The 27123-nt window shown below is 39.4% G+C and overlaps 1 protein-coding gene across 1 annotated transcript in view; it reads left to right on the forward strand.

Annotated features, from left to right (window-relative positions):
- LOC127429829 (cilia- and flagella-associated protein 299-like) overlaps window positions 1-27123 on the forward strand; it is a 124298-nt gene that overhangs the window by 26767 nt on the left and 70408 nt on the right. Inside the window, exon 3 of the mRNA XM_051679082.1 lies at window positions 22561-22651. Coding sequence (XP_051535042.1) covers window positions 22561-22651 — 91 coding nt within the window. The remainder of the gene's footprint in view (window positions 1-22560; window positions 22652-27123) is intronic.

A 27123-nucleotide genomic window follows, 5' to 3' on the forward strand; every position in this document is an offset into this window, starting at 1 on the left:
TTTTTAAGTCTCTCTGTGGTTAATAGCCACTTCAGCTTGCTGTGTGATTAGAAGGTCTTACAGACTGATGAGGTTAGAACCACAAACCTAACATGTGCAAAGCAGACTAATCTAATGGACCACAGTGCTTTGTAAGGAAGGAGTCCTGCCGAATGTCAGAGTGAGATGAAACTTGTTCCATTGGGCATATAAGACATGAAAAATGTCCTTTAATTACCATTCCCACATTTTGAACAGTAAAGATGCATGTAAATATCTGATATCTGAAATCCAAAACAGTTTGCAGCTCTACTGTAGCGCAATGCAAAACATAGGAACAAAAAGGATTCACTTTTTTTAATGATTTTTAAGCTTAAGCTTTAGCTTTTAAGGGTTTTAATAAGGAAATTAGCTTTTCCACTGTAAACTGGTTAAGATAAGTCCATAAATGTAATTTGATTAAATGCAATCAGTTATAAAGGAGTATAAAACAACTCACCAGCGTTGAAGTGTATATATTTAAATGTATTGTAATGTAACATTTTGAAACTCTTATTAAAAATATCCTCTGTGTAATTTAATGATGCTGAATATTTTATTTATAGGCCAACTTCTAACACAAAATGTCATTTGTAAAGAATGAGAGGCCTCTGTAAAATAGAGACTATAGCATGTGAAACTGATACATTTTACTCAATATAATCAGAGGTGACAGAGAATTTCTTAAAAAAAGGAGTTAAGTAAATTGTCATGCTGGGTGGAATTTGACTTGACGTTCAACAGCCCAAAATAATATTTTTCATAAGATTCTTTTTCTCCAAGTACCCTCAGGAAAAATATTTAATGAACTGTACCTGCTGATTTTTAGAAATCACTGTACTATTGAAAGTTGCCATCTGCCAGGCCATTGAGATTATAATGTTTCTTTTTTATTTTATTTGAGAAAAATGTTAAGCAACGGAAAGACTGAATTCTTAACACAACATCTGTTGTTCTTAGAGATATCTTAATCTTTTTCAGGGATCCTTTATTGAAGATAATTCAGCCAATTGCTGAGTGTTTGTTTGTAAAATGTGGGCTAAGCCAAGAATTTGTGATGAATGTTCAAAGCTCTTTCCAGCTAAAGGGTTTTAATGACATTCCATCAATAATGGTCTAAATTCTTTGCCATTACGAATTTTCAGAGTGGAAGACAACACATCAGCAATTTAATGATAATTAGAAACTGGTACAGATCAAATTTATTTGGCAGTTGAAAGTCAGAATTAATGCCTGCAGCAATGTTCTGTATTGAATTTCTTTTATTATATTCCAGGTGTTAAAGTCCGCCTCTCCTTTCAGCTGTACAAACATATAGTTTATAGTAGCTTATGAGCAGCTAGAAGATAAATCATTATTGTTGATCAGTGCATAGTTGAGGGAGTGCCACTGGGGGCACTTTATGTCCTGTGGTTGATAAAAAGCTTTTTATTTTGCTGGGCGCCTAAGTCCCAGAGGCCTTGAACAATGCAAAAGCTTAGTGACCTTGTAATTCTAGCAACCAACCCATCTTTTGTTTAGATAGAATACTGAAATTGAGGACATTTGGGCAACAAGCTCAAGGGCAGGCAAATATTTACACTTGTTGCAATATTCAACATACTGTATTAGTTAAAATGGTCATGTAATTTTTAATACTTAACTGGTATTGTTGTTAAGAAATGGCTTATCGGCATGTCTCTTTCATAGAGAGGATTGGAAATGGAAAAAAAAGTTAAACATCTGCGTGAGGTGGGAAGGGTTATTAGGAACTTTGGCCTACTTATGCCAGTGGTCATCTGTCCAAAGCAAGCAGCTCCCTCTGAATATTGTTTACCTTGTGCTTTCATGCAAGAACGAGAGTGAAAAAGGGAGAAGATATGACAAGAAAGAACTGCACATAGGTGGCCATAGTTGAAAGATCTCAAAGAGTTTTTTCAGGAAGAAACATTCTCAATTATGAAATTGTAATAACACTAATAGAAAGAAAGGGATGCTTTATTGTCTATTCATCATAAACATTCAAAAAAAGAGCTTGCATAGCTCTTGTCATCTGACACACAAATGTTTGTGCAATGCAACCACAGTTAGGCCGCTCAGTGTAGTACATCAGGGTTGCCAAACCATTCATAGAATACATTTTTTAAAATATCATTATGCAAGCCAGTCCCATGCATCTCTCTAGGTCGCCATCACTCTGAGAATCTCTCATTCTTATAATGTTTACACTGCTGTAAACACACTCAAAGATAGTTCATAGATTTTCTGTCTGCAGTGTTAGATCATTTACCCCCAGCACAGATTCAAGCTCTTTGTGGAGGTCCGTGTGAGAACAATACTTTCTTTTGGCATATTTTCTGCCAGTTATTAAGGTAATGTTGTAGGGTGGAAAAGTCCTGAATAAGGACTGTAAAGTAAAACTTATATTTCATAGAATTCTTGGTTTCTTTACCTTTGAGGTAGCTAAAATCGAGGATCACAGAGCCCTGACACAATGTTAAAGGGAAAGTTCACCCAAAAAGGAAAATTCTGTCATTATTTACTCACCCATATGTTGTTCCAACTCCTACTTTTTTCTTTCGTGCCACCATTTACTTCTATTTTATAGAAAAAAGATGCAATGAAAGTGAATGGTGACTGAGGCTAACATTCTGCCTAATTTCTTCTTTTGTTTTCCACATAAGAAAGAAAGTCTTATGGGGTTTGGTACAAAATGTGGGTGGATGAATGATGACATCATTTTCATTTTGGGCTTAACTATTCCTTTAAGATGGCTGATATCAGGATCCCTTGGCTTATAATTACAGTACATATCATAGAGAGACTTTATGGTATATTTTTTAAGACTTCTAAAACTAAGTCAACTCTTTCATTAACAAAACATTGTGTATTTGTTGCCTAAATTAGGCTGTAGAATGTAATAGAGCACAACAGTGCCTGCCCACTTTTTTAGCCATCTGGGTTCCGGAAGTATTTTTTCCATTAATTACTTCCATAGACTTTTCATGAAATTTTTATGTCTTTCAGAGTGCATTATGGGAGTAGGCAGTCGCTTCCGGGCTAATTTTGTGGGCTTTGTTGGCTGCGGTTCTCTGATTGGTGAAGCTTTGTCTGTTGGACCATGGGTGATATAGTTGTTCAACAGGAATTCTGCTTTTAAAGGCGATTTTTAAAGTTGAAATAATGCAGACAGATGGCTTTAACGGAGGCATATACCATCTATGAACAACCTCTGAACACATGTCTAAATGTTTATAAGTTAGCGTGGAAAATAATGTAGTCTATGGAAAAAATGAATGGGATTTTTAATCCGGAACCAGACTTTTGCACTCTATTGCTTATCTAAATAGTTCACATTTGAATTGTTTGGTACAGTGTAAATGGCATTAAATACACCTAGTTTCCTTTTGCTGTGATTTATAGTTATGGACATTTATGCTAAATGCAGAAAAAAACAACAACTAAAGAACCAGTATTTCCTCAATTACAGATCTTTGGGTAATTAAACCACATTATTTCAGTATTGGGACCAAGACAAACACTGCAATACATAAGAAAATGAATGATAAACACCATTACAAATGATTAGAAAACACCTAAGCAGGTTTCCTAAGCAACCAATTGGCCCGGTTGCTAGGGTGGGTAGAGTTACGTTGGGGTAACTTCCTCGTGGTCGCTATAATGTGGTTCTCGCTCTCGGTGGGGCGCATGGTTAGTTGTGCGTGGATGCCACGGAGAATAGCGTGAAGCCTCCACACGCGCTATGTCTCCGTGGTAACGCGCTCAACAAGCCATGTGAAAAGATGTGTGTATTGACAGTCTCAGATGCAGAGGCAACTGAGATTCATCCTCTGCCACCCGGATTGAAGCGAGTCACTATGCCACCACGAGGACTTAGAGCGCATTAGGAATTGGGCATTCCAAATTGGGGAGAAAAAGGGGAGACAATAAATAAAGGAAGTTTTACGTCTTACTGCACCTGATCACTAAAAAATTGCTGTGTTAAGTTATGCCACATTCATTCTCTCAAATGAGGCCTAATGAAAAGTCATGTCAGATTGATGGTGAATGTTCCATTTGGCATCATTCGTGGTGGTAGTTCTCACTCTCCAAGCGTGACTTTTTGTGTTTCTCTAGCTACTGGATTGGGGTAGCCCCATTTACTTGCCTCCTCAACACCTGTGTTTACATTGGGGCCTTGGCCTCCATGACCTAGCAGCAGTCCCTCACTCACAGCGAAGATGAAGTGGGCTCCTGGCTCTCAAATATGTGCTGCTCATGCACTTTCACCACTATGCAATTCCTCTAAGAGTTCCATTGTGGGCATCAGCAATAGAGTGGTATAGGTTACATTCTTCCTTCATATTTTAATTTATTTGAACACGGAGGGTGTGAAAACAAAGACAACCTGCTCCATATTATTGCAATATGTGGGAAAAGGATTCTTTTGTTCATCTTTTTATCTGTGACCACCACTACAGGCTGTAGCAACACAAATTTTGCATATACAGTACAGCTTGTTTTCTACAGATTTTAGTCTCCTGTCATTGTTGTCTAATCAAGGGTCAAATAGCAGTTTTAAAGGCCTCCTTTATTACTCCTTACTTCTCAGTGATGATTAGTCTTAGAGATATTGTAGCAGGGGCTACGTTCACACAGTCAGTGTTTGGGATTGACAACCGCATTTACGCATTTGTTTGTTGTTGTTTTTTTTGTTTTGTTTTTGTCAATAACAATTTTTATTGATTCCATAGTCAGATTTAAAAATAAACAGCACAAGAATACACGGAATCAACTTTGATAAATTATATCTGTTACTTAGGTGTGTAATAAGTGTGTCTTTAAGGCCAAGCCTATACAATCTAGAGGGAGTCCAATAAAAACTATACAGAATCTTAAATTGAATGAGGCGCACCCTTGCATCCCTAGACATAGAATTGACATTTTTTAAAATCCTACCCCATTCTCCATCTTCCAGTGCTAAATTCAAGTCTCTCTCCCATAACTTCTTGAGAGATGTTAAAACCCTGTCCCTTAGACTCTGAATTAGCCAGGAATAGTATGCTGAAGCTTCATGACCTTTTCTAAAAGCAGCAAGCACCATCTCAAGAGTGTCTGCTGCTTTAGGGGGCTGCATACTACACCCAAAGGTGGTACAGAGTAGATGGTGCAGCTGTAAGTACCTGAAGAATTGAGATTTGGGAATCCCAAACCACTGTATAATATTTTCAAAGGATCTCAACACTCCATTTTCATACAGGTCACCCAGCGTAGCAACACCCTTCTCAATCCATTCTGTCCAGCAGAAAGGGGACTTGTTAATTCACAATTTAGTGTTCAACCAAATACTTGTGGCAACATTCAGGTAAATTTCCAAATTGAACACGTGGGAAACTTTTGTCCACACTAAATGCATGTGCGAGATAAGGGGATGTGTCTTTACTTCTCCGTGCAGCTTGGTAGAAAGACTTTGCAATGGCAAGATAGGGGCAAGGACCTCCTGTTCAATAAAGAGCCAGGGAGGGGCTCTCTCAGGTAGAAGTGACTAATGTACCAAAAGTCTGAGACCAAAAGCATAATAGTAAAACAAAATCTTGGGGAGACCTAACCCACCTTTGTCAATTGGCCTGTGTGACTTGTTAAAATGCATCAGATGACGTTTACCATTCCAGATAAATGATTTAGCTATACTATCAAATTGTTTAAAATAAAAGAGGGGAACTTCAGTGGGGAAGGACTGTAGTAGGAAGTTGAATTTTGGAATACAATTCATTTTTATAACATTAACCTTAGATAAATGAAGTGAAGCCCACCTGTCCACATCGCTCGAAAACCTTTTTATTAAAGGGTCAGAATTAACTCTAATTAATTTGTGTGACTAAATCACACAAATTTGCTGGGAATAAAATACCCAAATACTTAATGCCCTGTTTGGGCCACTGAAAGGCGCCCGGCTGAAAAGCCGTTACCTGGCAGTATATCATGTTTCTTACGTTTAAGAATGTTATAGGATGCCCCAACCCATTCACATTCCACGTGGAGAGAGACAATCCACTCATACCAACATCTGATATTTTGACATATTAGAAAAAATAGATTGTGTCAAAAATAAAATTATAAAGACCACATTCCGACATTAGTGCAACAATCAAACCCTGAATTTCCCCCAGAACCAAACAAACATAAAAAAGAAAAAAAAAAAACGTGCACATTAACCCCGCGCACGACAGCGCCAACTGGTGTCCATCCCTCCAAACCCAAACAGTCCATGTACACCTACGAGAGTCCCCACGACAACTTTGCCATCGGATTGCTCAAGTCCGGTGCTTCTATACAAATTTTGTGAGACAGAATTACACAACAGAAAATAATCTATAAAACAAGCTCCAGCCGCTATTGGAACCAGCAAAAAAAAAAAAAAAAAAAAAAAGAACATTCTGTTTCCTCGTGCAGTCAAACGAATGTTCAGTGAGCCGGCCCATTCGGCTGTTACATGAGTGTAACAAATGCCCTAATCCCTCTAATGATTTGCAAGAAGTATTCCACAAAACAAACTCCATCCAGTAGGAGGCATAAGCACAAAGAACGTGCAGATTCATCCACAAACTGTCCCGAAGGAGTGTTATTCCACAAAACAAACTCCAGCCGCTAGGCAGAACCAACACAAAAAGAAACAAAACTGCCGCTCAGTTTCCTCGGACGATCAAGAGAATGTTCAGTGAGTCAGGCTCACTCGGTTGCATCGAGATCATCACACAATTACTTACTCACTCCATTGACTTTATAAAGGACATTGCTTGCTGTGGGCATGTAAATATTTTGTGGCCATCCTTAGTATCTATTCTCAATTTGGCGGGAACATCAGTGCAAAAGCAACTTTCCGTTGATGTAAGAGTTTCTTGCATTCCTTGAATCAATCACGTTTCTCTCTTGTAGAATTTGCAAAGTCTGGGAACAAGAAAATGCTGTGGTTCTTCCAAGAAAGCCTTCCTTTACTCCTGGCCTCGCATAACACGAGATCTTTATCGGATGATCTCAGAAATTTGGCCAGAATTTATCAGGGCCTGTCTCCCTCAGCGGATCTCCGAGCCGGAACTCTGTAAGCTCTCTCGATTTCCAGCTTATGGCCTGTTATGTCGAGCAGACTTGGGAAGAGCTCGTCTAGGAATTTCACCATATCTCGGCCTTCTTCGGTCTCAGGAATTCCAACAATTCGGATGTTGTTTCGCCAATTACGATTCTCAAGGTCTTCTAACTTTTCCCAAACGCACTCCAAGTCCGCCTTGGACGCTAGTGGGTTAGTAGCTAATTCCCTCTCCGATGACTCCAGATAATCAATCTGTTTTTCAACGTCCCCCACTCTAGTAACATACTCAATGAATTTCGTCTCATGGCAGTGATTGATCGACGCAAGTTCCTCCAATTCAGCAATGACCTTTGTCAGCATTGCTGTCATGTTCGACAGTTGATGCTGGATCTCTTCCACCGCACTGGCCAAATTGAGTCCCGGGCTTTCGGCCTGTTGTTCAGGGGATTAAGCTTGAGCACGTAAGTGTCTTTTAATGTCTCCAGAGCGCGATGAATTTTGAATTCTTAGAACAGTTATGAAACAGAGTGTATCGAATCTCACCGGATTATGACACAAGTATCACATGTCCGAACCTCGCATGGCGCCATGCGACACAAAGTAGTGATTTATTGGCCAGACCAATATATCAGTCACAGTGTTGGGTGTAATCCAATTACAAAGTAATTAGTAACTGTAATCTAATAAATTTTTTGGGGGGGAAGTAGTGTAATGCATTACATTTTAAATTCTTGTAATCAGAGTACAGTTGCTGACGTTCAATTAATTTAATTACTTTTAAGTACATTATAGGGTTATGCTTATTTTAATATATTATTAATACATGAATTATGGACCTGTGGAGGAGAAATGTGAGGTGCTGTGTGAATGACTTGAGTGTAACAATGAACACATTTTTTGGAAAAGTGTTTTAAAATGTAACTTAAAAGTAAAGTGATTAATAATGTGATTACTTTTTTCAGTGAAGTAATTAGTAAAGTAATACTGATCAACCTAACACTGATCATCCTGACCAATTACTGTACTTGGCCGATACACAGTAATGTTAGCTCCCCTTTGTGTTAGTTACTAAATCTACCAACAGCCTTGTCAATGAATGATAAACAATTTGTTTGCAAGTTTTTTTTAGCAATAGCGATTGTATTAAATAAGAGTTCATTTAGTTTCAGAAATGTTGTGTATATCACATTTATTATATATTTTATAAATATCTGCATTACGTTGGTCATGGGCCACTCTGCTCTCTAGATATCAGTATTGGCCACTGAAAAACCAATATCAATTAACCACTAGTGAGAAGACTTTCAGGGGGCTTTTTTGGCCTTAGTTGTGATGGTGTTTTGCACAGCCCTGTTGTTTTTCTCTGCCCTGGAGATTTAGCATGGTTGGATTGGAAACATCTTTCACCACCCTATATTTGTTGTGTGTATGTGTGTGTGTGTGTGTGTGTGGGCAGGTTTAAGTGGTTTACGAGGACTTTTTTTTAGGTTACAAACTGGTAATTACAAGGGTATTATGCTATTTCTAGTGTCCCCAAAATTCAAACCGCTTAAAAAAACATACTAAATTATGTTTTATTGAAAATGTAAAAATGCAGAAAGTTTTTTGTGAGGGTTAGGTTTAGGGGTAGGGTTATAGTTAAGGGATAGAATCTATAGTTCGTACAGTATAAAAATCATTATGTCTAAGGAGAGTCCTCATAATGATAGCTGCACCAACGCACGTGTGTGTGTGTGTGTGTGTGTGTGTGTGCGTGCATGTGCTTAGTTCTTGTATCTCCTCAAAATATCACTGACCTTTAATGTCAACCATAGAACACCTTTTACATTACTGGTGAGGACAGATAACTTTTTTTAAATAAAGAGTCAAAGATTCAGTTGACAATGAAATAAATTATTTATAGAGAAACTGTCTGTATGTAGTCACACTGACAGAGATCATGATACAGTTTTTTCCCTGGAATTCAAATCCTTTCAAAGCCTGTGTTTGTCCAGAACATTTAAAAGGACATGGACATGTGTATTGAATGCCTTTAGAAACCTAAATTAGAAAGTTGAATTGTGTGTGTGGAAAAAAAAAAAACATTGTTTTTGGATACAGAAATATAACTTCACTTTTGGACTCGGCTTACATTATGATCTTTTCAATTTACAGTTATGAAATAAATCAATTTGTTCAGCAAATTAATGTTCATATGTGTTTACATTTGTGATGCAAGATGAAGTGGTATACTTGTATCACAAGTATATGAAGATTGTCTTGTCATTTAATTATTTTTTAACTCTTTCGTAGTGATGATAAAGTTGTTATGTATGGTTTTCTTCTCCTTAACTTGTCTTATTATTGACATAGTTACACTTGAGTGCTGTATATCAAGAATAAAGGCCATCTGTACTCCATTTTTGAAACGAATCTCTTTTATTATCCTTCACTGTGATCAATTACTTCTGTGGGCACATGGCTAGTCCAAATGATTCCCCTCTTTTGTTGTCATGAATTCAAGTTGACCGATGCACATTTGCTCACTTATACACCATAGCACAAACTTTCGAATGCTCTACAGGCAAAAAAATGTTTTTTAAAAATTCTTATTAAATTTAAAAGCTGTTAACGGTCGATTGTGCCATACATGACTCCATATTGGGGTTTTCTAAGCTTCAAAAATGATCAAAAGGGTGAGCACGCTACAATGAATTTACCTCCCTCACTGTTCTTTGTGCGAACACATGTACACACATACAAACACTTGACACATATTGTTCCCTTACTTTTTGACTTGATGTCGACCAGCTGAGTGTCATGCCTTATGTCCAGAACACCTTTAAATTGAATCTAAATAACCAAACCCTCTGTGTGCATCAGCACCATATTTCAAGGGCACTTAGTCTTGTTCTCTAAGGGCCATTTATCATAGTCCAATAAAAATGGGGGCTCAGTTTCTTTTCGACTGTGTGTCTAGGCTCCTGAAGCCAAGAGAAACCATTCTCCAAATCCTGAGTTTTGGCAGTCCATCCATACTCAAAATAAAAAGACACATGTTATCCTATATTTTTACAATACAGTAATATCCCACACTTCACTTTATTATCATTATTTTTTTAACTTTGCACATAAATCTATCCTGCCAACTTTGTGTGTGATTGAGTTGGAATCACAGTTAGATGCTGGGATACAGGCTCAGCCTCTGTCCTCACCACATGTCTCCACCAGAAATTTAAACTTATGCCAGATATAAGGAACCCTGTGTGGTAAATTTTGTTGGATGGTGGAATGTATGTTTTCTCATAATTTTTATTTTTAATATTTATTTCTGGCATCTAGCAAATGAATATATGTTTACTTTCCATTTAGCTATGTAAAAATGTTATTGAGACACATCTGTTTGACAAGTCACATCAAATTCAAATATCTCACAGCTGTGACATTGTATCTTTCCTTCACAAGTACGATACCAATAGAAACCACTAGTGTTATTACAGTGAATTCTACAGTAATTTGCTGACGTTCAGGAAATATAGACTTACTGCTTAACCCATCAGCTGATACAGTAGTACCCTCAGCTGCATACAATATGTGACAATCATTTTGAGTCCATTTGTCCTAGAGACACATTTTGAGTTTCATGCATTAAAGTAAAAAGGAAAGCATCTAAATGATTTTATCAGCCAACATTTGAATTATTATATCTCCTAGTAGAACATAATAATTATATCGTTGGAAAGCTAACGTAAAACAATAGGCGCTACCCATCCCTACTTTATTAAAAAAAAAATAATAATAAAAAAAATAATTGTGATTACAGAAAAGCACTTACAATGGAAGTGAATGGGGTCAATTCATAAACATTAAAATACACCAAACATTAAAATACCATTTTAAAAGTATAGCCACAGGATGCGCATACATGTTAACATGATTTTAGTGTGACAAAATTGCTTACTAACATAATCTGTGGCACCATTCACTTCCATTGTAAGTGCCTTACTGTGACCGCTTGCTTTTTTTTTTTAAATATAAACTAGAGGCGAGACGAAATTATTTTTGGTGGTAATCAACTATTTGCCATAAATGCTGTTGATTGCATTGAACCCAAAATGTTCCTTTAAAGATGATATAACTAATCTATATGTAAAGAAAGAACAGTAATGGAACAGGAGCACTGAGGAACTTCAAAAGTAAATTGCGTTGTATGTGTTTGTGTGTGTGTGTGTGTGTGTGTGTGTGTACAATACAAGAGAAACATTATGTGCTAACAAAGTATAATTGTAAATAAAATTTTAAAGGAATATTCCGGGATCAATACAGATTAAGCTCAATCAACAGCATTTGTGGCATAATGTTGATTACCACAAAAAATTATTTTGACTTGTCCCTCCTCTTCTGTAAAAAAAAAAAAAAAAAAAAAAAAAAAGAAGCAAAAATCAAGGTTACAGTGAGACACTTACAATAGAAGTGAATGTGGCCAATTTTTGGAGGGTTTAAAGGCAGAAATGTGAAGCTTAATTTAATAAAATAACTTACACTTACATCTTCTGTTAAGAGTAATGTATTATTTGACTTAAGTTGTTTAAATCACCATTTTAGGTCGTTTTAGTGTTTTAAGGTTTTCCTGCATTGCGTTGTCATGGCAACAAAGCTGCAAAATTGGATATAATTTTACACAGAAAAGGTTAGTAAGCGATCACTCTAAAATAATGTTAAAATGCATAATGTTTACCTCTTATGGTTATAGTTTTGAAACAGTGAGTATTACAACGTTTGCGGATTGGCCCCCATTCACTTCCATTGTAAGTGCCTCACTGTAACACAGATTTTTGTTTTTTAAAGAAAAAGAGGAACGAGTCAAAATGTTGTTTTGTGGTAATCAACATTATGCCACAAATACTGTTGATTGAGCTTAACTTGTATTGTGTTTGTTTGTTGCAGTAAAAATGTAATAATCAATTTTACGGCTGTGCACTAAACAATGCAGGACTAATCTGAAATACTTGTGCTAGAATATTAGTCTACAGTGAACAATGAGATCAGTTTGGCTTGAGTTACAACCCAGAGGTGTTCCAATTTTCTCCTCATTACTTACATAATAAGAACACACACAGCTACTCCCATATCGCTGCTTATCACTGACTGAGTATTTCTGTTTGCATAATTAACAACGTTTGCTCATGGCACTGCTATTCCAACTATTGTCTTCCTAATTCAACACAGCCCTTACTGTTAATGCACGGTGACATGTTAGTGTATACTCGGTAAGTAACATCATCCATATGTGTTGAGGAATGGGTGTGTGAAAACTTGGAAGAACCTGTGGATTAGATTCCTTAAATGGACAGCCAATGAAGTTATTCATTGTGAGATGTACTCGAACAGGCTGGTCATTTTTTCACACCTCAGCTTGTTGATAGCCAAGATTGTTTTGACCAGAGCCCACTTGGGTGGTCACGTAAATCATCATGTAATATGTCTTGGGCATTTTGGTGGTATGATGTATTTAGGCTACATTGCATATTACATGCTAACACTTACAAAAAATACTGTGGTCATACCGTGATACAGTTATGATATCACATGGAAATACCATTGTACTTACAATGGTATTTACATGGTCTCAAAGGTACTTGTAGATCACCATGGTACTATCATGGTACATGTCCAAAAAAAAAAAACATAGTTTTACTATTTTACATGTCAAAACAAACATGGTAGTACCTTGGTTCCATGTCCAAAAAAACGTGGTAGAACTATGGTACATGGAAAAAAAATGGTAGTACCATGTCCAAAAAACATGTTAGTTCTATGGTACGTGTCAAAAACAAACAAACATGGCATTACCATGGTACTGTGTCAAAAAACATGGTAGTACTATGTGCAAGAGAAACATGGTAGTATGGTGGTATATGGATAAAACATGGTAATATCATCATAGTAGTGCTATCAATGATAGTAAACATGGTATAAAACATGGCAATACCATGATACCATGTCCAAAAAAAAAACATGGTAGTGCTATTGTGCATTTAAAAAAACACAAAAAACAAAACAAGGTAAGTGTAAAAAATGTGGTTGTACCATGGTGGTACCTTGTCCAAAAACATGGTGTTACTATGGTACATTTAAAAAAACATGGCGGTACAATGGTACCATGTACAAAATAGCACCATGGTAGTACTGTGTAGTACTACATGTAAAAAAAAAACAAAACAAAAAAAAAACATGATAATGCTATGTACATGTACAAAAAAAAAAAGGTGTAAAAATAACCATGGTAGTGCCATGACTATGTACAAAAGACGTATTATCACGGTATGTCAAAAACATGATAATACCATCGTACATTGTCAAAAAAAAAAAAAAATAAAATAAAAAAAAAACCTGGTAGTACCATGGTACCATGTCCAAAATAACTGTGGTAGTACTACAGTACATGTAAAATAAAAATAAATAAAAACATGCTAGTACTATGGTGCATGTATAAAACATGGTAATATCATGATACCATGTTCAAAAAAATATGGTAGCACTATTCTGCATTTGCAAAGAAAACATGGTAGTACTATCATACATTAAAAACCATGGTATTACCATGGTACCACATCCAAAAAACATGAAAGTACTATTGTGCATTTAAAAAAACAAACAAACATGGTAGTACCATGGTACCATGTCCAAAAAACATGGTATTACCAAGGTAAATGTAAAAAAAAAAAGAAAAATATGGTTGTACCATGGTGGTACCTTGTCCAAAAACATGGTGTTACTATGGTACATGTATAAAACATGGTAATATCATGATACCTTGTGCAAAATAACTTGGTAGTACTATGGTGCATGTGTGAAACATGGTAATATCATGATACCATTTGCTAAAGGACTTGGTAGTACTATGGTACATGTATCAAACATGGTAATACCATCAAAAAAACATCTATCGTGCATTTGCAAAAAAACATGGTAGTACTATCGTACATGTCCAAAAAATATATTAGTACCAAGGTAAATGTAACAAAAAAAAAAAAAATATGGTTGCACCATGGTTTACCTTGTCCAAAAACATGGTGTTACTATGATACATGTAAAAAAAAAAAAATGAGAGTGCCATTGTAACCATACGTTTCCACTGCCGTGTGGTGAGCGAAGTGAGGCAGGCGTTTTAAATTCATTTCAATGAGAATCCACCTCGCGAGCATGGCACTCAACTCCCATTGGAATTAATTGAAAATGCCTGCTTCACTCACCACGTGCCAGTGGAAACGTATGGTAATACTGCCACACACACAAAAAAACAAAAAAAAAACATAGCTATACTATGGTACATTTAAAAAAACATGGTAGTACCATGGTACCATGTCCAAAATAACACCATGGTAGAACTATGATGCATGTTTAAAAAAACATGGTAATGCTATATACTATGTAAACAAAAACAAAAAACAAACAAAAACATGTTAGTACCATGGTTCAATGTAAAAATAAAGTATTATTATGATATGTCAAAAAACATGGTAATATCATGATAACGTGTCAAAAAAAAAACATGGTAGTACTATTGTGCATTTGCAAAAAACAACAACAACAACAACAGCATGGTAGTACTATTGTACATTTAAAGAAAACATGATAGTACTATTGTGCATTTGCAAAAAAACAAAATCAAACAAACAAAAAAGAAAAAAAAAATATATATATATATATATATATAATGGTAGTACTATTGTGCATTAAAAAAAAAAACAAGGTTGTACTATCGTGCATAAAAAAATAAATTAAAAAAACAAAACACAACAACAACATGGTAATACCATGGTACCATGTCCAGAAAACATGGTAGTACCAAGGTAAATGGCAAAAATATGGTTTCATCATAGTGGTACCTTGTCTAAAAACATGGTGTTACTATGGTACAAGTAAAAAAAAACATGGTAATGCCATGGTAATATGTCCCCCCCAAAACAAAAAACAAAAATAGTTGTACTATGGTGCATTTAAAAAAAAATACATGGTAGTACCATGGTGCCATTTACAAAATAACACCATGGTAGTACTATGGTACATAAAAAAAAAGTCTTGGTTGCTGATGTAACCTCTGTTCCCTGATGGAGGAAACGAGACGTTGTGTCGATGTAGTGACACTAGGGGTTCGATCTTGAGAGCAAAATGAGAATTGGCGAGTGGAATTTGCGTACCACTCTCCGCTCCTGGACATACGGGTATAAAAGGAGATGGCGTGTACCACTCATTCAGATTTATGCTGAGGAGCCGATAGAGAGTCCCGGCCATGTCAGCGGCCGTTTCAGCGCCGCGGCAGGAGGGACACAACGTCTTGTTCCCTCCATCAGTAACCAAGATGTTCCCTGTCTGTCATTCACTCGACGTTGTGTCGATGTAGTGACACTAGGGGTTCCTATAGGAAACGCTGCAGGCGCTGAACGGTGTCACGAGGTACGGAAGAGTGGACATGGGCAAGCTGCTGCGTGCCTCGCAGCGAGCGCTCAACCACGTCGTGACCTTCCAGCGAGTTTGGTAAGGCGTCTTCCTAGTCCCGTTAAGAGGGGGAGGAGGCACTTACCCAAGTAGGCTACCGGCGGTGCCTTTCCTGATTTACTGTTAAGCAATTTCCCGCAGAGCACTTTCTAGAATAGTGCTAGGAAATGCTCTTCCCTCTCCAGGAAGGAGAGCACTATGGAGACCACATCCTACCGGAGGGAGGTTAACATGTGGAGAATACCTCACATGGACTTAACAACGGGGAAGTTCACATATGGAATGATACCACCGGAGGACCCTATCTACAGAGAGGGTATGCAGCCACAGTGGCCGAGGCAGAGAAAGCTCTGGCGAGGGGAAACACAGGGTTCACCTAAGGGGAAACCGAACAGTGGAAACTCATCATACGGGATTACCAAGGGGGAATCACCAGGAATGGAGCACTGAAAAGGGGCATACCACGAGTACTGGGCCTGGTGTCGTTACTCCTCCGCCGAGTTCGTCACCGAACAGTGTTTAAGAATTAAAGAGGTGTCCGGGGTTCACCGGATACGGGGAACTGTTGTGGACAAAAAAGACGCACATTATCACCTTTGAAAAAAGGGGAAAGGTGCAATGCAAGCGGTACACCCAACTGGCCGCCCGCTCTACCTGCTGTTACCGCATAACACTCAGGTTGAAACCGGGTCTAAGCGTAGGTTATAAAACCTCGCAAAGGTATTGGGTGTAGCCCAACCCGCAGCTCTGCATATGTCTGCTAGAGAGGCCCCCCTTGTCAGTGCCCAGGAGGACGCAACACCTCTAGTGGAGTGCGCCCAGACTCCCAAGGTGCACGGCAAGTCCTGATATTGGTATGCAAGAGAAATGGCATCCACAATCCAATGGGCTAGCCTCTGCTCGGAGACAACTTTCCCCTTCGCTGTCCTCCAAAACAGACAAAGACCTGCTCTGAGCGTCTAAGATTCTGCGTGCGGTCCTGATAGATTCGCAGGGCACGAACTGGACACAGCAATGACAAGGCCGGGTCTTCCTCCTCTTAAGGGAGTGTTTGCAGGTTCACCATCTGGTCCCGAAAAGGAGTGGTGGGAACTTTGGCATGTAACCGGGCCGGGGTCTCAAGATCAAGTGAGAATGTGCCGGCCTGGCATTCGCTGGTAACAGAGAGCTCCTACAGGTCCCCAACCCTCTTGATGGAAGTGAGCGCCACCAGGAGGGCCGTCTTCAGGGACTTCAACGTCTGCTGACTCCAGAGGAGGAGGCGGCGGGCGACATGCGACGCAAGCGTACGCCGCCTTGGCGGTTTATGTACACTACGGTCACTGTGTTGTCGGTCCGGACCAACACATGCTTGCCCTGAATCAACGGCCGAAGCCTCTGCAGGGCCAGCAAAACTGCCAGCAACTCTAAAGCAGTTGATGCTCTGTCAAAGGAGTCGGGGCCCTGTCCAGAGCCCCGAGACTGCCTGCCCGTTGCACACGGCACCCCAGCCCGAGTTCGAGGCATCTGTCGTCACCACGACGTGCCTTGAGACCTGCTCTAGGGGAACACCTGCCCGTAGAAACACCAGGTCCGACCAAGGGCTGAAAGTCTGATGGCACTGTGGTGTGATGGTCACATGCCGGGTGTTGTGGTGCCATGCCCACCTTGGGACTCGAGTCTGTAGCCAGTGCTGAAGCAGTCTCATATGCATCAACCCGAGGGGGAGAACCGCCGCCGAGGATGGCATATGTCCCAGGAGCCTCTGAAATTGTTTCACTGGCACCGCTACCTTCTGTACGGCAAATCGTCTTGATGAGCCACAGCAAGGGGCTGGAGAGCACTAATCAGGCCTCCAGACTCCGCTCCAGTGGCACCTAGGGGACGACTGGACTTACCGTGCCCGGGCAGGGTGGTTCATGGCAAGGCAGAGCAGGCGCCCCACCTGGAAGACAGCCCAAGGGGGACATGCTGCTCCGCAAGTCCGCAACGGTGGCCGGTGACTGGGGCGGGCAAGCAACCCCAGAGACCAGCACACTTACCTGTTTGCCGGCTATCTCTCGACGGAGAATGAGGGAACGGGAGGTACTCGCATTCACCTGATTGACCAGAAAGACTTCCAGCGCCTGGCCGTCATGAGTGCGCTGACCCAGGGAATGAGGAAACTGCTGTTTTACCGACCATATGGGCGCCGAGGCCCAGAGGGCACCCAGTGATATAATACTTACCATGCGCTGGCTCAGGGGCGATGGTGGTGCTGGAGAGTTCACCCGGGCCAGACCGATCAGAGTCAGTCGCCTCATCCCCAGGTTGCCTGTGCCAGGGCCACCTCGAAGCCCATCCAGGGTTCTTGGGGGCCAGCTGACGGGCAGGTGGAGCCGACTTCTTGATCTTCTTCTCTGAGGCCGGCATACGAGCTCCGATGGTACGGGACCGGTACCGCAGGGGAACAGCTCTGGCAAGAAGCAGATGGGGCGCAGGACTTTGGAGGCCTGAAGGCGGCTGAGTCATGCCACGGCAAGAAGTGCTTAATCACCTCAGTCTGCTTCCTCGCCGTTGAGAACTGATGGGCGGAATCCTTGATCGTGTTGCCAAAAAAGCCCCCCTTGGGAGATGGGTGCATCAAGAAAGTGGACTTTCTCGGCGTCAAGCATCTCCACAAGGATGAGCCACAGGTGCTGCTCTTGGACCACAAGAGTGGACATCGTCTGGCCCAGGGCACGTGCCGTGACTTTCATCGCACGTAAGGCGAGGTCGGTCGCAGTACGCAGTTCCTGCATCAGCCCTGGGTCTGTTCTACCCTCATGCAGATCTTTCAGCGCCTTGGCCTGGTGGGCCTGCAGGATGGCCATGGCATGCAGGACGGATGCAGCTTGACCCGCAGCCTTGTAAGCCTTCGTCATTAATGAGGGAGAGAACTTACAGGCCTTGGAAGGGAGCCTTGGTCGATCGCGCCAGGTGGCTGCGCTCTGCAGGCATAAATGCACCGCTATGCCACATTCTACCTGGGGAGCTCGACATATACCTTAGCCGCTCAGCCATCGAGGGTAGTTAGGATGGACGAGCCCGCAAAGCATGAACGGGCAGAAAAAGGTGCCTTCCACGACTTCGTTAGCTCCTCGTGCACTTCCGGGAAGAAAGGCACTGGGGCGGGCGCGACTGTGATTCGCGCTCCGAGCCCAGAAACCAATCATCCAACCGCAAATGCTCAGGGCAGGGTGGAGGGTTCCACTTCAGCACGATGTTCGCAGCCGCCCGGGCAAGCACGGCTGCCATCTTAGCGTCCGACTCATCCTGTTCTCTACCGCCCGTGGGCGGGAGCTCAAAAGATTCATCCGCTTCCGATAGCAGAAGCCCACCCTCTGATGTTGCGACCAAAAGCTCATCCTTGTCGCGAGCCGCAAACGACAAATTAAAGGGGGGGTTGAGCCGGCGAAAACGCTCCCATATCCACATCCAGATTGCCCGCGGTGCTTGCCGACCCGGCCGGCTGAGCATCAGCCCAGGACGGAGCGGGTTGGGGAGCAGCCACGGTGGCTTCTTGCTTCATGAAGAAGGAAGTGAGCCGCGACCGCAACGTTCTGATTGGCATGTTCTCGCAATGAGAACATAACCCTTCCACGAAAGCTGCCTCGGCGTGCTGGCGCCCCAAGCACTCGAGACAGATTTCATGGCTGTCCGGAGGAGAGAGATAATGGCTACATCCAGTAGCACAAATGCGGAAGGACATCTTTAAAAAGACACCAAGCATTTGCGCGAGCTCTTTTAGAAGGAAATATACTCTTTTGAATATACTCTTTTAGCACCTGCGGACTCAGCCGCCGAAGTGCCCAGGGGAAACACTCGACCGTGCGAGGGTGACCGCTGATATGCGCCGTAAAATCAAGCAGCGTAAGCTAAAGGTAAGAGGATGAACACAATACATACATTCGTCTCTGAAGAAAAAATCTGAATGAGTGGTGCACGCCATATCCTTTTATACCCGTATGTCCGGGGGCAGAGAGTAGCATGCAAATTTCACTCGGCAATTCTCATTGACCTTTTCTATTTTAAGCAAAGGTGATTGGGGCTCTCAAGATCGAACCCCTAGTGTCACTACATCGACACAACGTCGAGTGAGTGACAGACAGGGAACATGAAAATACTATGTATGTACATGTAAAAAAAACAAAAAAAAAACATGGTACCATGTCCAGAAACCTTGAAAATACTATGTACTGTAAAAAAAAAAAAAAAAAAAAAAAAAAAACATGGTGGTACCATGTACAAAAGACGTATTAGTATGTTATGTCAAAAACATGGTAATACTATAGTATCATGTCCAAAATAATGGTAGTACTATGGTACATGTTTTTCGGATGAGAAGTCCTTGCATTTGTTATGCCCTGTTTGAGCGCTACACACATATGTTGAACGCACCCACCAATTCAGACTGTCTGACCAGCTCTTTGTGTGTTATGGAAGATGCACAAAAGGAATGTCTGTCTGCAAGCAAAGACTTTCTCACTGGATTGTTGACGCAATCACCTTGGTTTACGAGTTATAGGGTGAGAACTGCCCAGTTGGTGTTAAAGCATATTCAACTAGAGGCATGGCCTCTTCATGGGCATGGATGAATGGTGTGTCCTTACAGGACATACAGTATGTTTTGCAGCATACTGTATGTACTGTTCTCAAAACACATTCACCAGGTTTTACAACTTAGACGTAACATCTCTCTCATTTTAAGTCCTCTCTGACTACAGTGCTTGCTATTTTTTTGGCCAAACATATACTTATGCCCCTCTTCTACGTACGGGCTGTCTATCATTTCACACAACCACCTGCGTTCAAACAGTTGTATTTCCCAAAAAAGTCACAAGCACTTTTATATATAAAAAACTTACTTCCAGACTGGGTTCGTGAAGGGGTTTTTTTCATACTATATGACTATAGTTCATATATCCATTCTGAGTGTTCCCCTCCTGGCCCACCATGAGGATCATTCACTTGCGGTATACTCATGACGGTCACCGTCATGGAAGGTTATATCGTGTAGTGTGGCGTGATGGGACTCCATAGCGTCAGCTTCCTGACGCAATGTCAAGTGTACGGAGTTGTAAGGGAACGTCTCGTTTACGTACGTAACCTCGGTTCCTTAAGACGAAGGGAACGAGACATTGCGTAAGCTGGCCGCACTACAGACTCAGAGTTCTTTGAGGTGCGAGTGATGCACTCTTGTCCTTCAGTCAGAAAAGTCTGAGGAATGGTGTTGGCATGCCCACTTTTATACCGGACAGCTTCGCGCCTAAAAGGGCAGGGCTTAAACACCATAGCCAATTTTAGAATTGCCGTTATTGTAGAAAGGTTTCAACTAGGTTGTATAGAAGAACACCCCCCCCCCCCAATAGCGTCAGCTTCCTGACATAATGTCTCGTTCCCTTCGTCTCATTACTACATACGTAACCAAGATGTTTTCCCTATTCCTGTTTCCCTGACAACTTTCACAGCAGACTATTAGATTTGCAATTTGTCAGTCTGAAATGCAGGAAGGCTCATGGTGTTTTGCAGTTAAAAAATGAGATTTCACTCACTCAAAAAAAAAAAATTGCAATGTTTTATCTGCTAAACAATCAGCATGAGTTAAACAACTGTACAGCCCATTAAAGAGACTGTACTTCTATCCCTCACAGTTTAGTTTTCATATCAAAAATAAGTTATTAAAAATAATGACACTAGATTTTGGGAGTTTGACAGCCTTGCACTACTGCCACATAATTGGCTGATTAGATAATTGCACGAATAAGTAGGTGTACAGGTGTTTCTAATAAAGTGCTCAGTGAGTGTAAATACCTTTGTGTTCCACAGACCGAAAATCATGATGAGAGAATTTTTATTTTTAGGTGAACAATCCCTTGACTGTAAAAGTGATATCGTTTTAAAGAAGCAGACCGAATTTGATACAGTAAGTTAAACGTGTCAGTGGGTTGTGTTTTTCTTTGTTATGGGGAGAGGTTAACCTCTGCTGTTCTTAGTTGCCCTTTTCACCTGCTGCTGCTCCTCGCAAAAAACTGTGCAAACTTGAGGGTCAAAAATAAGTTCTCAAATACTTGTTTACTGGCAAGCGGATGATTCTACAAGTATACTGCAGACATTATGAAAGTTGAGCAAATTTGTGCTGAATGACAAGGTGCTATTGCTGGTAAAGCACTGTGAAACGTCTGAGAGATGAATGCCAATGAGTGTTATGTCAGGTGTACAGTCTGGACTATGCCAAATCTTTGTTTTCATGGAAGCATGCCAAAGAGCATGGAGAGAAAAACCTTTATGAAATGACAGAGATGATAATTCAAGAGAGGATTTATTCCATAGCATTTCCCACTGTGATTAATTAGTAAAAGGAGTTTTGTTAGGGAGGCAATATAATTTATTTTTATGAGCATATAATTTTGTCTAACTGAAATCACTCCTTGGGATTATTTAAATTTTTCAGTCAACTCAGTTCATATTATTAATGGAATCAGATATTCTTATTATTCTTATTATTTTCATAATCCGTAAAATGAATATAGTTGGGTTTGGTGTATTACAGTTCTCGTCCTGTCTGTTTTATTGCAATTTAGGTAATTTGTTTCTCTCCACCAATTGTTTGAATGTACGTTTATTAATATTTATTGAAAAAGACAAATATATTTATTTGTGATATATTGTATTTCTTTCTGAAAGGTTGACTTGACTCCAAGTACCGTTGTACCATGGTTCTTTGATCATAGTCATAAAAAATTCTGAAAGACTTTTTATTTTATCACTTTTTTGGGGGTCTATTAAAAAATCATGGAATGTGAAAGTAGTTTCAGCTTTTGTATGTAACATGGAGTTTTATGACTAGCAGAAAATAGTGTTGCTATGATACATGCATATCAAAAACAGTACGCTTCAATGTACGCCTGTGAGAACAAATTAAACAGAGAACAGTTTAGGCATGAAAGAGATTTTTTAAGGGACATTTCAAACTGTTTAAATGTTGTCTTTTCCAGGAAGCTGGCAAATGCAGGAAAAGAGCTCAAAGATAACTTCCTGAGAGCCCTGGCAGAGCGGGAGGAGGCCAACCGCAGTGGGGAAATTACTGTGAGTACATTATTGCAGCACTCCATTTGCTACGTAATGGGATTCCCCCAGAATATTTCTGCAATTCCATAAGGACAAGAACAAAATCCACACTGTCAAATTCAGGAGGGCAGCCCCCTTTCTAACATACACCTTAAAACATTGCCTACCATCTGTACCAGGGGCAATTCAAAGGGTCAAATCATCGAAACGTCAACAACATCGAGAATAAGTATGACATTTTTGTTTGGTCAATCTTTGTTGTCTCCTTCAAAAAAATGTAATTATGTTTGTTTTATAATTGTAAATAGGGAATTTAAGATTTATCGTAATTGCCCCCCTTAAAACTGCACTACGTAAGATTTTTAGATTCAAAATGAACAAATTGCCATATTGATTGAGTACATATACAATCAGTGTTCAAAACAATGTTCTTACCTCACCCCGATTCACGATGGTAAGCCTATAAAAATTATTAGCATTTTTGAGCTGTTGGGTCGGATTTGGCACGAAATCACTGGCTTATGTCGTACATCCTTGCATCATTACGTCATGCCCATAAAAACAGGAAAGAAGAACCGGCTGTCTCATGTTCGGCTGGAGAAACTACATTCAGTTCAGTTCAGTCACACACTCGCATAGTTCAGGACAGCACTGCAGCAATCTGGATGGATGTACTATATCAGTTATCCATTTGACAAAGTTGTTTACCTGCTATAATGCTTGGATATATTGTCTGATAGGGTTGTTGAAGCTAATATTGCTTGTCATGCTTGTTTGAGTTGAGCATTACTTGTGTGTTAACCGATTGCAATGTATCTACGTTGTCGGGGGAAGTTATTGTGACATGTTTTCTAATATTTATGACTTCTGAAATGGACTTCTTGTAACTGTTATATTGCATATTTAAGCAAATTATTTTCATATTTAATAAAGTATATTTTTTCCCCTTCATTATTGAATCCTCGTTTTATGTTTTTATTTTACCGTGTTATTGTGTGCATTGCATAGACATACAGTACTATTGTAATACGGTGCACTTGCATTATCAACTGAGGGTATACAATATAATATAAAAATAATAAAGTCTTCCATCAAACTCATATCAGCCATATCACGAGTTTCAGCTCTTAAATTGATGTGTAGTACAATACAAACATTAATTGTATATTTAATATGAAAAATCATATTAAAATATACTGGAAGTGATTGAGGTGATTGAGTTCCCTGTTCTCTGTGTAAAAGTGAGTGGTGGTGGTGTAGTGGACTAAAGCACTGAACTGGTAAGCAGAAAGTTGTTGGTTCGATCCCCACAGCTACCACCATTGTGTCCTTGAGCAAGGCTTGCTCCAGGGGGATTGTTCCTGTAATCAGGGCACTGTAAGTCACTTTGGATAAAAGCATCTGCCAAATGCATAAATGTAATGTAAATGTAAAAGCACTTTGAGTGTAGTGTCAGAAAAGGGCTATAAATGTAAAATTAATTTATTCAAAATATGTACAGTAAATAGGAATGTTTTTTATCTTCATCAAAGCAAGTAATACTTCAGTTTTAAATATTTAATTGTATAACATAATATCATCATAAAAATAGCACCTTATGACTCCGGCTCTGAATATCTCTCAGTCATGATCACACACAGGCCAGGTAAGCTCAAATCATGAGATTCATCTGCCAGAAGAGCAGTGCCAAAACACAACTAATATAAATTGTTCTTCTGCAAATTGCTTGCAATTTTAAGTTTCAACCACTGATATCACTAGAGAGTACAAAGTTACATAGTGCAGCTTTATATCAGTTTTGCCCTTACGTCTGCAGTGCTTTTTTATTCTTTCAGGTCAGCTGGGCTGAAATTGGTCCAAAAAAATTGGACTTTGTTTTTGCATTTTATTTATTTTTATTTTTTGCTTATTGTTGAAGATATTTATTTATCATACAACAGTTTCATCGTTGATGAGTAGTAATTCACTTAAAAAAACTTGCTTAAATAGCAAGGTCTAGTTGTTTTCGACTGAAATTTTATTGTTCTTACATGTAACATATCCAGTTATATTGAAGAGTCATGTAAGGAAAAGAAGGAACCAAAACAGTCAGTCCATATAAATGCTCTAATCATCTGCACAATTTTACAATATGATGATTATGTATGACCTACATGTTCTACTGTAATAAGGGTTGTAATAGTTTGATATAGAACCTCGTCAAAACATCCCAGATAGACATCTGATCACCATATGTCATGACCTTTGAATAGATGAGACTTTTATCCAAAAAGGCCTTGTTTCATTTAATAAGTCTGGGATGAAAAGATCTTGTTGGGGGATTTCAACTCCTAAGTAGGATAAATGGTTTATTATAACTGTTTCACAGGTCAAATGGTGGAAGCATTACAGAATTCTAATAAATCTGTGTCGGTGCAACTCAAGACCAGAGAAATAAAGGAAAAGTGGAATGTAAACTCAAGTTATATTTGTTCTGGCTAGCAGGGAGCAAAATGTTTATCTGTGCTTACCTGGTTACAACCAGCTACAAAACAAGGGTTTTACCTGTCCCTCTTGTAACAACCCCAGTGGGATGTGTGACTTTAAGATCAAATGAGGAGCGCACGGCAAGCTGAGCCTGTGTCTACTGACAGACTTTCCCACTAATTGTTGACTTTGTAAACAGTACTATTTTAAAGCCCCAATTCAGAGTTATAAACCAGTATAATTGAGGCATAAGGAGTACAGCTTGTTCCCTTCATGGAAAAAAAAAAGTATTCATAAATGAAAAGAAAAATGTATTTTTGTTTATAAAAAAACAATATTATGCTGACAGATCCTCACATCCCCTTTTACATTTTGTTCCATTCACTCTAATGTGCTGCATTTGATAAAAATCGCATTGAAATAGTGTTTATTTTCTCTGTCCCCCCCCACTCTATTTAAAATTAAATCCATGTGCCTAATACTTTTTCTGTCAGAGGCTATGTGAGGAACAGATAAACTTAATACAGCCTGAAGGTTTGTCTTTGTAGGTATGTTTGTATTACAGAAATCTATTCCAGACATTTTTTCTTATTAGAAATTAATTCATAAAGCTTTACATTCCTGCTATTGGCTGTTATTTTTCTTACCATCTGCAGAAAATTAAGCTTTTTTATATACAGTAAGCATTAATCTTTCAACTTATGTTCAGGTGTTATTAACTCTTTATAAAGCATGACTTGCATAATGAGGAACAGACATTCCAGAAACAAAATTTACAGTATAGTTGCAGGTTGATATTTATGGTTTCCTGGGTCAAGTTATGTCTCATTTGCAAGTTGTAGTATTCATAATGAACCTTCAGTGTAATTGTAACTCTAAACAGGTTTGGTTGGACCGAAGCTCAAGGGATAAACATGATAAAACAGCTTTGAAAAATTCACATCTTGCACATCAGGGAAACTACTGAAACAGCTTAACCTAGATAATCTATGCTGTACTAATTTAGTTGTAATGTTTTCTGGACCTCCCGGGAGCAAGCCAGGCAATTTTGCATCTGAGTTTTGGCCAAATAAATTCCTTGGAGCGAAAAAAGGAGATTGTTAAATGACTGAGTAATGGTATGACAGCCTGGCTTTGCAAATGTTATATAATGGTTAAAAAAAATATATAGATATATAGATATATATTTTTTTTTTTTTTTTTTTTTTTTTTTTTTTGTGGGAAGGACAGAAAATTATATAATGTATACAATGGTTGACAATTTGATAATTAACTGAATATTTAGTTTCATATATTTTTGAATAGATTAACCATATTATGCCTTTAGCAAAATTACATTGTGTGCTACAAAATAATATATACTCATTGAGCGCATTATTAGGAACACTATGGTGCTAATAAAGTGCCCAATGTGGTCTTCTGCTTTTGTAGCCCATCCGCCTAAAGGTTTGATGTGTTGTGCATTCTGAGATGCTATTCTGTTCACTACAATTGTACAGAGTGGTTATCTGAGTTACCGTAGCTTTTCTGTCAGATTGAACCAGTCTGGCCATTCTCCGTTGACCTCTCTCATCAACAAGGCGTTTCTGTCCACAGAACTGGTGCTCACTGGAAGTTTTATTTTTATTTATTTTTTTGGGCACCATTCTGTGTAAACTCTAGAGACTGTTGTGCATGAAAATCCCAGGAGATCAGCAGTTACAGAAATACTTAAACCAGCCCGTCTGGCATGTTGTGCGTTCTGAGATGCTATTCTGTTCACTTCAATTGTACAGAGTGGTTATCTGAGTTACCGTAGCTTTTCTGTCAGATTGAACCAGTCTGGCCATTCTCCGTTGACCTCTCTCATCAACAAGGCGTTTCTGTCCGCAGAACTGGTGCTCACTGGAAGTTTTATTTTTATTTATTTTTTTGGGCACCATTCTGTGTAAACTCTAGAGACTGTTGTGCATGAAAATCCCAGGAGATCAGCAGTTACAGAAATACTTAAACCAGCCCGTCTGGCATGTTGTGCATTCTGAGAT

Source organism: Myxocyprinus asiaticus, chromosome 3 (assembly GCF_019703515.2).
Source record: "Myxocyprinus asiaticus isolate MX2 ecotype Aquarium Trade chromosome 3, UBuf_Myxa_2, whole genome shotgun sequence".
Classification (NCBI taxonomy): Eukaryota; Metazoa; Chordata; class Actinopteri; order Cypriniformes; family Catostomidae; genus Myxocyprinus; species Myxocyprinus asiaticus.